At 30.4% G+C, this 15,034-nt stretch overlaps 2 protein-coding genes across 2 annotated transcripts; both read right to left on the minus strand.

The window, feature by feature from the left end:
- Positions 1-505: 505 nt before the first annotated feature.
- LOC133694776 (peroxidase 12-like) lies at positions 506-3,132 on the minus strand. The gene is made up of 3 exons (XM_062116470.1): positions 2,833-3,132; positions 2,526-2,720; positions 506-1,375 (listed from the first exon to the last, which is right to left on the minus strand). Exons 1-3 carry the CDS (start codon positions 3,079-3,081, stop codon positions 755-757), a joined length of 1,065 nt encoding a protein of 354 aa, XP_061972454.1. The 5' UTR covers positions 3,082-3,132; the 3' UTR covers positions 506-754.
- Positions 3,133-13,321: 10,189 nt separating this feature from the next.
- Positions 13,322-14,718, minus strand: LOC133694757 (probable serine/threonine-protein kinase At1g01540). Its single transcript, XM_062116440.1, has one exon. The coding sequence runs from the start codon at positions 14,529-14,531 to the stop codon at positions 13,422-13,424; it is 1,110 nt and encodes a 369-aa protein (XP_061972424.1). The 5' UTR covers positions 14,532-14,718; the 3' UTR covers positions 13,322-13,421.
- Between the last annotated feature and the right edge of the window lie 316 nt (positions 14,719-15,034).

Here is a 15,034-nt window from a genome sequence, read left to right on the forward strand (position 1 = left end):
TTTTTTTTAATTTTTTATATTTGATTTCTATTATTTTGATTATTATTTATTTTATTTGAGATAATTTATGAAATTATATTTTTTTTTTAATTTCATTCTCATTCAACTTTTTAATTTGTAAGATTTGTTCCTCATTATTTTAATAAACTTGAGAAAAATAAAATATTAATAAGTTATTTTCCAGCTCATTTTCCATGAAATAATCAAACACTGGAAAGTGTTTTTCAACTTATTTTTCATTACACTACCAAACATCAGAAAATACTTTCTCGGAATTTATTTTTCTGGAATTCACTTTCTAAAAAAAACTACTTTCCAAAAAATAAACGGGTCTAAAACGCAGCAAAATGGTACAGGAATGTCACTAAAAATTTGTGACATGGATCGAGGGGCCATTGACAGCCCTATTTGGAAAAATAAAACGCATGCCCATTTGGAATTTGCTTAGCCTTGACACAAAGAGAGCAATGGGAGAGGGCTCATCGCTAGGAACACAAATCTCAACTTCAGTCATGAACGAACCGTAATTATAAGTTATAAAACTTTGACAAAGCCAACGTCCTATTAGCCATCCAAACTCATATGTTACATCCTCGACTATTTTATTAAGAACAAGCAGAATTGAGGTTGTCAGAAGAAGATAGCATCAGCATTTTGTAAAAAAAAAAAAAAGACAGCAACAAACCCATAATTAACAAGTGCACAACGACCCAACATTTTTTATCTAGCTAGTGGAATTTGGGATTTACTTCTTTCATATTAATCCGGACAGTGCGTCGAGACCCTCTTCCACCACAGACTCCAAGTAACTGTAGCCTGAATTTCTCTCCGAGCAACTGGCGCGGATTTCACCTTGATTTCCAGTCAAGACCTTGAGCTGTGACATTTTGATCATTGCAACCACAAACTTATCAAAGAACAAACTTTGATTAACAGCAAAGCTAGTGACAATGCCCCTTGTCTTCTTGTTCGTGTACAAGTCCTGGTCTGAAGTAAACAGGCCTTGGCGATTCATGAGATCAACATAGTACTTGTTGTCAAATTTATTAGGAGATCGAATATCCAACACGGTTGTGTTATTGAAGTCTCTTGTGGGGCAAACTTCCTTGAGATTGTTGGCAAAGGTTTTGTCCATTGTAGGATCTTGGGTTGGATAGAGGCGGTCAGTGAAAGAGCTGCAGTGACTTATACCAATGGTGTGGCCACCGGACAGGGCTACCACGTCGGTGGCATCGAAGCCCTTGGTGGCGAGAGATGAGAGAATTGTGTCGGCGTTAGCAAAGGGTGGCGGGAGGTTGTCTAAGGTTTCACTTTGAGTTGCAAATTTTAGACCGTCTCGCCTTCCCAAGGGAACATTATAATCTGGGCCACCAGACTGCAGTAGACAAAATGCATAGAAGTTTAAAAGGATTAGCTTTGGTTACGAGTAATGACTTGTTACCGAAAGAAATTTTGTTGATTCATTACACACAGACGGGGAATGTGATACAAAATGTTTTTTTTAAAAAAAAAATATTATCAACATAAAAAAATCTAAAACTTAATTTGAAAATAAAAAAATATTTTTTTAACAAAGCAGAACTCAAGGAGCCATGCATATACACACCCTTTATATGTGTTTAATGATCATGACAAGTCACAAGAAGGTCATAATAATAATTTGGCTGGGTAAGAGTATTTTTGAGAAAAATAAATTTTTTTCAGTATTTCTAGATTATTTTAATATATTAATATTAAAGTCACAATAAATCTAAAAAAATATTACTTTAATATATTTTTAAATAAAAAATATTTAAATAAACAATCGCTACTAACCATAATATTAAATTATGGGCTCTTAAAAGATTATGAGGAATTAATTTGCCTCTCGCAATCACCGATCAACTAACTGGAAAGAAATCGACAGGCGGATATCTAAGCTCTGAAAATAACATTGGATAAGCTTTATCTGGTCTTATCAGTCACATTTTATGCCCCTAGCTGCAGGACATATATTATATGGGGACAGAAAGACTTGACTTACTCGTAATCTTCTATTTGTAATTATTTCATGTGTATTTAGTTATTTAACACTTATTCCAGAAATACCATAATAAATTTTAGATAATTAAAATTCAATTTTTTTATATTATTTTTATGTTATAAAAATAAGTTACTTAACATCTAACAAGAGCCATAATTAGGCTAATTTTTAATTGTATTATTAAAATCAATGAACCAAATCTCATTCCTATATTTCCTAAAGAAAGATAATTAATTACATTGTTTTCAAATTCATTTATTAAGTGTGCTATTTTTTGAAAAAAAAAATCAATTACTCTACTTTTCCAAAAAAAGTATGGAAAAAAGCTGTTTTTCAAAAAACAAAATCAAGATTTAGACTCGACTCTCAAGAATATGGCTGGACTATATACGGATGTGTATCTAACGATACAGGAGATGGTATTAAATCATGTGCTCCATACTAGCTAGCTAGGATCATTATCAAAAACTACGATAACAGAGAGTGATTCAAGTCGACTCACCAGGTAAACAGAGTCACGGGCTGCAAGCGCAAGAATATCAGAACAGGAGACGACAAGGCCGCAAGCCTTTTCCACGCGCCGGCGTAGGTCTTCGATGATCTCGAATGCCTTTGCTCTCAAGGTCAGGTTGGGAGGGGCGTCCTGCTCGCTTGGACCACTCGCCGATCCATCAAGCAACACTGAGCCATCACATCCCTGCAGAGTTAATTTTTAGATATTAATTCATTGATAAAAAATAGTGAGTTTTACAACTGAACATAATAGTAAATGCCAAGATGAGTTTTGAATATATGAAATATCCTGCAACCTGAACAAAGCAATCATGGAAGTGGAGACGAAGCAAGCCAGCAGCTTGTTCGATATCCTTCTTGAACACCTTCTCCAGCTGTTTCCTTATAATGGATTCAACTTTAGGGCATTTGGACTTGTAGAATGTCCATGACAGGCCATTCACTATAGGGACAGTGCCTTGTGCTTCAGTGGCACAAAACCAAGAAGCTAGAAAGAGAGAAGAAATCAGAAGAAGAGAGGTGAAGGACACAGCAGCACTGGCCATGGTTTGGTTAATTTCTTGAGTCTTTGCTTCAATCAAAGGAGCAGCTGCTTATTTATACGCAATATGAGGTTCTACGTGTGCTTTTTTTGACTCTGCTTTTACACGGTTGACTAAGGCCACGTGGTGGACACATCCCCTGTGGTCATACTTACAGGACGTTCCATCTTGGGATACACATGTACAGCAAAAGCTAATTTGCCCTGTACTAAGGATGTCTTATGTACTAAATTCTTCCTGTTATAAGTTTGCTTTTATAAAATTATTAATTTAACTTTTATAAATTTTAAAATTATTAAAAATTTATATAATTATTAATTTTAATATTGATAGAATTAATTAAGATACATATAAATTAACTCAAATATTCATATTAATAAAAAATAATGTCTTGTCTGTTGTTCTAAAAAAAATATTTAAATTAATTTCAACAACATCATATTAAAAAACTGATATAAAAATATTTAAAAAATTATTTTTTTTAAAATTATTTATAAAATATAAAAACAAACGGATTTAAATAAATTAAATATCAATTAGCATTGTTGTATCTCTTCCTTTTACAGGGTTTCATATTCGAACCTTTTTTATATAAAAATTTGCAATTGATACGGGTTAGGTTTGATTTCTTTCTTTAACTTTTCCTTTTAATTTTAAAATTAGCATTTATAAAAATTCATTTTCTTAGAAATATTCTAGATAAAAGAGATCGTGGTATTGGATTATTTTCAGTTCAGCGAAGGAATTCTCACAAAGTAAAAACTATAAAGCGAGTGTCAGGATATTTCTAATACTAACCGTTAGATATGAAATCCAATAGCCTAAGAGTTATGTTTATTTATTTTTGATGAATCTTAATTTGAGTTTTCTTCTTTAAATTCATGTTAATCTTTTTATGAGAAAAGAGCAAATGTGAAAGATAAATTAAAATTAAAATTAAAATTAATAAATAAATCTTCTAAGAAAATTTATGATTTTAAAAAAATTAGATTATTGAAAATCTTTTAGAATTATCTTTAAATTTGATATAATAATTTAAACCCACGATCTCAACTTTAACCCGTTGAATTATTACACAAAGTTGTTGATTAAATAATTAAAATAATTTATTAATTTAGTTTTTTATTTGAGTTTATAATTATAATAAGGCGGCTTGGGTGAAAAGCTTTGCTAAAAGTCCTGGGATAGACAACGGCAGGCGGATTAAAAACTAGAAAGTTTGGCGCGGCTCCAATCTGGTAACGAATCTCTTCTATCGTATGCTCATAAATGGTAATGAATTACAAAGTCTATTAATTATTTCCTCCTGACACGAAAACTTTAAGAGTAGGCCACGCTTTACTCTGTCAAGCAATAAAGTTGCTCCTCAAGGTCCCACTTGACTGTGCACTTGTGGTTCTTTTTTTCTTTTCAACAATAATTTTGAATTTTCTTTATACACGAGTTTCCTCCACTAATTCAAGTATAAATAATAAAATTAATAATTATATAAATTTTTAATGATTTTAAAATTTGAGAAACTCAACCTGAAAATTTCTAGAAAATAAATATAGAATCTAACCAGTTAAATTACTCGAATGAATAACCTTCAACTCTTTTTATCTTCTAATGCTGTGGTTTTTTTGTATTATTTTTTATATTTTAAGATTAAGATTCAAATAAAAACAAAAGGATTCACAATAAAGATGTATAAAATAAATAACAGTTAAAGGACCAGGAAAAGAAAAAAGAATACTGGTAATAATAAAAAAAAAGAAAAAAGAAAAATTGACCCTGTCAAGAAATGCTGGAAATATTTGAGATTTAATTGATAAAATTTATAAATTTAGTACATGGATATATAGGATTAAATTGAAGTCTCTCAACTTTTCTTTTGCTTTTGAATTTTCTAAGATTAGGAGCACGTGGAGGCGCGCTTCGAATTCTATTATTGATGAGAGTTTAAATGTTTTTTTTGTTTAAATTACTTTTTATTTTTTATTATTATTAGATAAGAATCATAAGATAATATTAAAAATTATTTTAATAAATAAATTTTATTAGTATTCGTTTCTTGGAAACATCGAAGGACCGAATATTCATGTGCAAGATGCCACCACTCCACTTGTACAGTTCTACTTTTCTATTTGATGTCGGTTGGGAACCAAAAGTCTGGCTTTTACTGCCATCCATCAAGTCAAGCAGCCCACGTGACGATTCTTATTTTTTTAGGGGGGAAAAACACATAAATAGTTAATTCTCAACCACTTTGGTGTCCGCTCGAAATACATCCATAAATATGGATGTGTTCGAAACTCGGTATAAATTAAGTTTTAAATTAGAAAATATATTAATTTAATAAAACTTTGTTAACTTAATTAGATTTTTAGTTTTGATTTAGATGAATTTTTTAAAAAAATAAAACAATGTTATTTTAATAAAAATAAACTAAATAAAATTTTGTTAATTTTATTAGATTTTTAATAATTCAATTACCTCATCTAAATGTTATTGAGTTAGCTTTGATGAATTTTTTTAAAAATTAAAATAATATTATTTTAATAAGAATAATTATCATGATAATACCTCGGTTGAACCAACAACCCGAGTTCTTTTTCAAGTCAAATATAGATGATGCCATCACCAAGTGGAATATATCCAGACCGTCTGCTTTTTATGTGCACCGTTTGTAGAAATATTTTATTATTATTATTTTATCCAAGAAGTTTAATTAAAGTTGAACCGAAACCAATTCCAAAACTCCCGTGGGCAGATTACAATTATTTGAGGAACATATAAGGCAGTTTCCTCGATCATGTTTATTACCGTATAACCTCAATCCACTATTAAAATTAACAGCACAGAAATCAAGAAAAAACTAAAGTAGAAGATTCGGCTTAGAAGTTTATTGTTTGACTCAGAGAATTAAAATTTTACGGGTTATAAATTTAAGGGATTAACTCAGGTTTATAAGATTTGACATGGTTTGCTTGTTTTTCTTTTCTATTTTTAAAGTTAATAATTTTTTAGTTTTATCATTTAGCATTTAAATAACTGGAAATTGAGCTCTATTATTTAGTTTTTTTTCCATGAAAATTTTCATTGATTTTAAAAATAATTTAGGTTATTTTTGGTCTTTTTAATTTTTATTCTTTGTTAAACTAGCTTAAAAATAATTAAGTTTATTGAAATTAGTCATTTGGATGACTCGTATTTCATTTTTTTTTCTTTTTTAAAAACAATGGTATTGCATGGATTTTTTTAAAGTTGGAAAACATTTGACCGGGGAACCAATCTAGTTGATGACAAAATTACAAGAACGCAATACATACCACCGAGCGATGGCGCTATCTATAGCTCAATTGCATGGTTTCCAAGAAGATCAATTGATGATACAGACAGAGAGTTGGTGAAGTAGATGCCGGTTTGGTTATATATTATTATAAGTCAATTTATTTAATTTTTACTCCAGCCAATCAGCAGTGAAGGGGTGTTGAAGAGTACATAAATAGTTTATTTTCAAATTGTTTTTTAAGGCAACAAAATAATTATTTTTTTATATTAGCATATGAAAACAACCTAAAAATATAAAAATAAATTAATAAAAAAATATTTTAAATTTTAATAAAAAATAAATCGAACCGTCCAGCCACAAACACCCGAAGATGACATACCTGTTCTGATCTAACTTGGGCACCCAAAAACCACTTGTGCACCCAAAAACAAAAAAAACAAAAAAAGAGAACTTTAAATGCATCCAGACAAATCAAAAACTGTACCTGTACGGGGGCCACCCTAATTAATGAAGGAAGAAAAAGACTTTCGCCTTTCTGTGACGCTTGGCCTCGGAGAAATGGATAAGCTCCACGTCACGTCTTTTCACGGTTTTCTTCTTTTCTTCTGTTAATTTCTTACTTTTTTTTTTAATTGTTAATTTCTTACTTTTCTTTTTTAATGGTAGTATTAGTGGATTTTCTTGGTGGGTGTGGGAAGATTTTCTTTGTTTCGTTCTTCCTGGAAATACCCGTTGCTGGCTATGACTTTCTTCGGTTGCTGTTTTCAAAATTCTCGGTTTGTTTTATTGCCGTCTTTCTTAGAGGATCCACCATGATATTATTACCATCGCACCATGTTGTTCTGTATAGTCAATATAAAGCTGTAATTGATTCGAGAAAAAAATTGATACACCGCACCTGTCTTGTTTTTTTGTTTTTTGATCAGCAACTATCTCCATTAGGTTTTGAATTCAATGCCTGCAATCATATGTAAAAAAACAAATTGAAATGATGTTTACAAGAAGTAGACTACCACGAGGCCGAGTACCTATGATCGTCATAGCTCAACTAGCAATACGATTAAAAAAAATCTCTAACCATTCAGGTTACGATCGAATAATAAAAATTTAGAATTAAGATATTTGTTTTCTCTATATTTTTAGGTTCAAGCCAAATAGTTACTCATATGATGGTCATTGGAGGCTTACTTGGTCGTTAACTTTAAGGCCAGTAAAATTAGTCGAGGTGCACGCAAACTGGTCTGGACACCCATGTTAAACTAAAAAAAAAATCTCTATCTAAATATTATTATTATTTATATTTTTCAATTTATGAGCAAATGTAAAATAAAAAAAATATTAATTTTATCAATTTTTTCTTGTAATTTAGATCTTTGAGATTGATCTTACACCCGTTTATAATATTTAAGAGTATAGGGAATTTACAATATTTAAGAGTATAGGGTGTAGCTCAGGTCTTAAATTTATTCTCTAGAAGTCATCAATTCGAGTCTCATAAATCTCGGGGTCACTAATGACTTAAATGGTCATTAACTTTAAGGCTGGTAGGATTAGTCGAGATACGCGCAAACTTACCTGAATATGTGTATATAAAGAGTGTGTTTGGTATTGCGGTAGCTGTTGTAGTTGTGATTTAAAAAAAGTTGTTCTATAAAAATTACTTTTAGTTGAGGTTGATTTGAAAAAATAGTTTAATGTGTTTGGTTAAGAATGCTTTTGAAATTAAGGTTATAAAATAATTTTAAAAATATATATATTAATATTGATGGTTTTAAATTTAAATATTGTAGAATCAATTACTCATGTCACATCATAAAATAAATAATACTTTATATAAAATATTTTTTATTATTCTATTAAACTATTTATAATTCCATTACGTACAAAATTCATCTGATAAGAACTACAGTTTTCATAATATTTTAAGCGTGTAATAAAATTAGATAAAATATTATCAGGTATAAAATTGATATTATAGTGCGAGTAAATTTAATTCACTATATACTAGTTTTTCAGGAAAAAAAATTATTTACATTACAGTGCCAATGAATTTAATTCACTCTAAACTAGTTTTTTTTTAAAAAAAATATTAATAAAATTAACACTCTAAAAAAAAAATGTGTGAATTGAACTATTCATTATTTTTCAAGTGAATAGTGTACACAAAGCAGCAAAATGCTGCCTTTTCTTTTCCTGCGTCGAAAAAGACATGGACCTATACATAATAAAATGTGTTTTTTTTTACCAAATAGATTGTATATGTGTTTTAAGCAAAAAGAAGACACAATCTCGATACAAAACAGAGTGAAAGTACATGTATACAAAGTACATGTTTCTTGTGAAACATAAAGAAGTATATGCTTTTGTGCTTTGCATGATATAGGAGAGGATCTTTTTTCTTTTTCCTTGTACACATGAAGAGGTATAATCACGATGGTATGACAGACTGACAATTCCGATGGGGTAATGGACGATGAAGAACTCGAGGGGGATCACCGTCGGTTCTTCTTTCCCACATTTCTTCTACTTTTTTTTACCACTAATCTTATCCCTCTTTATTGTCTCGTTCTGTCTGAAAGCTACAACTGGATTTGTTTATCTTATTTTTAAATTTCAAGTGGGCCGCAAAAAAACACTCCGAATGATGAAAGCAACTACTTTAACTTTTCGAAATAAAAGCATAACATGTCCCACTTGGGTCTTGGCCGGGTGTAGGAGGGCCTTGTCTTCTCCTGCTGCTTCTGAGTTCGAGTTCTCATATGCATGCCTGTTATCCCGCGTTATTTTATATGTTTATTGAGTTTGGAGGGTGTTCAGTGGATCGTGGAATTAGTCATGGTGCGCGCAAGCTGATCCGGACACCCACATAAATAAAAAAAAAAAATCATAACATATCCCACTTGACTCACTCTACCAGCTAAAATAAAAACATATCCCACTTGACTCACTCTTGCGGACACCGTGCCGCGAGCCTCCCGCCTCGCAAGATTGACCTTATCTCGCTGATTGTTATGGGCACCTTGCACTAAAGCACATAAAAAGATTTAAATGTTAATTTAAAATTAATACTCAATTTTATTAAAAAATAAAAACTTGATTTATAATTAAAAAATATGCCTTCATTCAAACAACATGAAAATTCATTAACAAGGAAAATAAAGTTTAAATTAAAAAATACATTTCTCCTTAGTAATTATAATTGTTGTCTTGCATTGCAAATATATATATATATATATATATATATATATATATATATATTTAATTAAATAGAAAATAGATTCTAAAGCCAATGTTGTTAAACTTGGTTAAGGTTATAATTTAGTTCATGAGTTTGATTGGTTAATTTAGTTTGACTTAAATCTATCTATAATATTGTTATTTTAATATTATTTTTTTATAAAAAAAAACATTAAATCAATCTTGTTCTTAACTTTTTCTTTTTTTAAAAAAAAACATTGTTTTAGTAGGCTTGACAAAGTCATGAATACTCTTGTCATATCAATTGGACCATACTAGATCAATTTTTATTTAATTTAATTTAACACTTAATCTGACTCAAAAAATCAAATTAATAAAATATTATGTTAACTCAATAAATTTGATTAAGTTTAATAGGATAACACACATACACCAGCTAGTTAATAATAAAAATGATAAAGATTTTTTTTACTATTATTTAATATTAAACAAAAAATAACACACACATGTTTTAAATGATAAAATAATAAATATTACATAAACATACATGTGTGGAGGAGGGTGTGTGTAATGTCAATATTAAGATAAATAAATATTATATTGAATTCAAGAAAATATTTATGATAAATACACACACAAGTTAAATTTAAGTCGGGAAGTTAGATTTAATAATTTTAATATTTATGATAAAACAACAAGATGAAAAAAAACTCCACGGGTGAGTATTCATTAGATTTAAAAACATTGTAGTTACTATTTGTTTTTACATTTTTAAAATATTTTTAAAAAAATTAAAAGTTTTTGCTCAAATTAATATATATTTTTTTGTTTTAGATTATTTTAATATAATAATATCAAAAATAATTTTAAAAAATAAAAAAATATTATTTTAATATATTTTTAAATAAAATATATTTTAAAAATAATTACAATCACATTTTTAAACATTACCTGACTTCCGTCTTAACATGCCATGACATAGCCACAATCATGTCATGTCTATAATTGTAATATTGGAATGGACATAGCCGTCAGAATAATTAAATCATTTCCAAATTTTTTTTAAAAAAAATTATTATTATTATTTTTTTTAAAAAAAAATTTACTTGGACCTGTCATTGTATTGATCCACTTGTTGCCACTACTTTCCAAACCAACAATTTGTCAATAATATATTGTAAAGAATTAATGATATTTTTGCTTTATTGTTTTAATTCAAGGCTATTAATTTTTAGCAGGGTGGACCAAGTCACTGGTACTCTCGTCACGTTAGCTGAGCCTTACTAGATAAATTTCTATATCATTTAATTTTAATCAATGGATCATCATTTTAATCCCATAAGCTTGGTTTAGTTTAACAATATTATTAAAGAATTTATCGGATAACACGCATATAACCACCTAGCTAGTTAATAACAAAAATGATAAGGTTATGTACTAAAAAAACAACTAATATTTATGTTTTATCTATTATTTATATTCATACTATAATATCGAGTTATGGGTATTTATTATTCAAATATTATTTAATATTCAATAAAAAATTATAATTAACAAAACGCTAAAGCCGATGATGGTTTTATTGTGCTTTAAGACACAATTTACTATTCATTTCAATAGTGTAATTATTATATTGTTCTTTGCTCATTTTCTCTTTTACATTTGTGTTTGGAGGTAGGATGGTCTTTTTCATAGGATGTTGATGTTTTTTGAAAAATAAGTGGGGTTATTTTGGTAATTGTGTTTGTGAATACATAGTAAAACAACAAATTTGACCCTATAATAAAATAATTCGATGCTTTCTGCACATAGACAATTTTGTATTTTCATATTTGGTTGAACAATGTTACTATGACATTACCAATGTCATTCAAATATTTTAGCTTTGCATTTAGGACCTTTGTAGTAATTTTCTCATGATCTATATTGTGAGTATTGATTAGTTTTAGGGGTATTTTTGGTTTTGTGCAATTAGAAAAAAAATATCAAAAAAGTTGTTGACATGTGTAAAGCACCCATCACCACATTAGTCGTTTCGCCGACTTTAGCTGGCGCGTGAGGTTGACTCCATTGGTTGTACTAGTGCTTTTCTTGCATCATTGGATTCGTTTCGGTGTCCTTTTCCTCTCTAGATGATGCATGTATGGTGGCTATACGTTGAAAATGACTTTTTTTCTTTTCGTTCTCTTTTTTCTTGGATTTGAGTGCAGACCATGCTGAAAATCAAACTTGCCCTTCAATTGTTTTTTTCTTTCGATTCAGTCTCTCTTCTCTTACTTGTAATTTTTTTATTTACATTGGTTGTTTCTAATTTGATTTTATTTTTTATTTCATCCCTGGTTATTTGATTTTTAAAATTAATTTTTAAATTTTGTGCTCCTTCTTTGAATTACTATTTGTTTTGTTTTAAATTGTTTTCTTGATTGATTTATTTTCTTACAATTTCACTCTATGTGTTTTTTTATTTAATTTTTGTTCCTTTTAATTGCTATGTTTAAATCATTTTCTTGATGGATTTTTTTTTTACAATTTCATCCTTAAATTTAATTTCATTTGATTTTTATGTCGGATCTAGTCTTACTTTTTTTAATTGCCTTTTTTTTTGCATGGTATTTTTTATTAATTATTTTTTTCAATTTCATCCCTCGATGTTATATTTAGTCCTAAGAATTTTCTCAATTTTTCTAGGATAATTTTGTTTTTTTTTAATTTTATCTTTATTTGATTTTTTCTGTCAGATTTTAAGCTTTTTTTTCTGCTTATTTTCTTTTGCAAGTTTTTTTATTTGTAGTTTTTCAACAATTCCATCATTTGAAATTAAATTGGATGACATTTAAGCTTTTTAATTGAATTCGGGTCCATAATCTAACAAGTTGTAGATTTTTTAGATTAGATGAGTTTTAAGAGATTCGTATGAGATTGCTTCGTTTTTTCTCTTTCTTTAGAGCTGATATATATTTTTTAAAGTTTGTCTCCTTTTGTTCTGGTTTTCCTTCAATTACATTAGCATTAGATTGTTTGATAATCTAAATAGGTTCGAATGTGGTTTTTTTTGTCGTTTTCTCTTTGTTTTTTTAATCAATTTATTTATTGTTGTTGTGTTTTATTTTTTTATATTATTTAAATTGTCACTTTAACCAATGACTTTGGGCTTGAACTTCTTTTTATGCCTGTTTTTATTTTCAAATAAAAAAATTATTGTTCCACCTCCGGTGCGGTGAAGTGTGGCAGCATATATATATATATATATATACACACACACACACGTATGTAAATTGTCAAATTCAATTTGAAATCCTTTATGCCACATCCCAGCCATGATCATGCCATGTATATAATTGTAATAACCGTCATCAGAATAATTAAATCATTTCCAAGTGACATGTCGTTATATTGATCCACTTGCTACCACTACTTTCCAAACCGATAATTTGTCAATAATATATTGTAAAGAGTTAATGATATTTTGGTTATTTAAGGGTGTTGTTTTTTAATTTTTTTCTAATCAAAATCTTTGTTAGAATTCTTTAAATGAATGCTAATATAGTAATTGAATTGATGTGAGTATGCTCATGCCCATGTGGAACATGTACGAACATTATATTTTATTTTTAATCGAGTGTTTATACTTTCATTTGCTTGCTGTATGGGTATTTGTATTTAAAAAAAATAATTAATTTCTTGTTATCTTTTTAAATTAAAGGTGGAATTTATCTAGTTTGTGATAAGAGAAAAGAAAACGAATAATGTTTTTTACATGTACAAGACACATTTTATTCTTTGAAGAAATTACTAATATTTTTTCGTTTTAATTTTATTTAACTCAACTTGTTCATACATGGCCAATACAAGAAGTAAAATCTTGAAGAACCTATGAAAGTTTTTTCAACAAATCCACAACTTCACTCATGGCGGGCCTATCTCCCATAAACTCCTCTGTGCACAAAGAAGCAATCCTAAAATATTCCTTGACTTGATCATCTCCGCTCAAACCCTCCTTCGGCATATTGCAATCCAACATCTCCATATGACGATCTTGCCCCAACATCTTCTTAACCCATTCAATAAACCCCACCTCTTTCTTCTCCATCACCTTAGGCAAATCCGGCCTCTCTGCGGTCGCAATCTCAAACATCAAAATCCCAAAACTGTAAACGTCTGCCTGCACCGTCGCTCCGATGAAACCGTCTTTATACTCCGGTGGCATGTACCCAAAAGTCCCCGCAACCTGCGTGGACACATGCGAGCGCAACGCCTCGATTCTACGGGCAAGCCCAAAATCAGAGATATGGGCCTGAAAGCTCGCGTCCAACAAAACGTTACTAGCCTTAATATCCCTATGAATAATGGGAGTATCAAGCCCATGCAAATAAGCAAGCCCATTGGCCACGCCCATAACTATCTTGATCCTCGTCTCCCAGGGTAATGGGAACTTATCAAAGTGATCGTTATCCGTCGATGATGTGTCGTGAATCCACTGGTCAAGACTCCCTCTTTCAACGAAATCCAGAATTAAAACCCGGTCCCGGCCCGAAACACAATACCCGAGAATCTTGACAATATTTCCATGGCGTAACTGACCTAGAGTCTCCATCTCGGCGCGAAACTCACGAAAACCTTGAAAAGCGTCCGGGTCAAGCTTTTTAACAGCAACCGTCGAGCCGTTGTAGAGTGTAGCTTTATAAACCAAGCCGAAACTGCCATCGCCGATGATTAAATCGGTGGAGAAGTTCTTGGTGGAGACTTTTAGCTCTTCCATGGAGATGTGGCTTATAGTCGGGTCATAAGAGGCGCTTTCGTCCATTGTTACGGAGGAGAGCTCCGGGTTTGTTACGGTTCTGGTCTGATGGTGGCGGAGGCGGCGTCCATAGTCGTAGTCTTTGGTTGACTTGCAGACGAAGACTATGAAAGCCAAGATAATTATTAGGAAGAGGACGCTGCCAGCGGCGGATGCGGCTGCAGCTAGGAGAGCGGCGTCCATTTAGAGAGAGAGGGAGAGAGTGGTTGTTTCTTATGTAAGAACCTTTCCAGGGTTTAGAAGTCGACGAGGGAAGGTGGAGGGCTAGGTGTTGGGGAAGGATAGTGTAGAGGGCGGAGGACGATGGGTTGAATCATAACGTGCATTGTCAGACTGGGTCCCACCATGATCGATGTTGATTATGCTATTAAGGTATCTTTGATATTGCGGAGGGCCGCGTGTCTTAAAGAAAATCAATTTTTATTTTAAAGTTTGTAAATGGTTTTAATATAAAAAAATATTTTTTAATATATTTTCACATAAAAATATATATTAAAAAACAAGTAAAACACATTTCGAGCTGAAATAATATTTTATCAGGGTTAACACCAATCAAGATATGAATCAATGCAATGCGCACTTTTACATGCCATTATAATTCTATCGTTTGCAAGAAAGAACTAAACTCTTCTTTCTTTTTTTGTTTAGAATTTCAGAAACCTGGGTTTATCATGGAGGCCAATATC

Source organism: Populus nigra, chromosome 5 (assembly GCF_951802175.1).
Source record: "Populus nigra chromosome 5, ddPopNigr1.1, whole genome shotgun sequence".
Classification (NCBI taxonomy): Eukaryota; Viridiplantae; Streptophyta; class Magnoliopsida; order Malpighiales; family Salicaceae; genus Populus; species Populus nigra.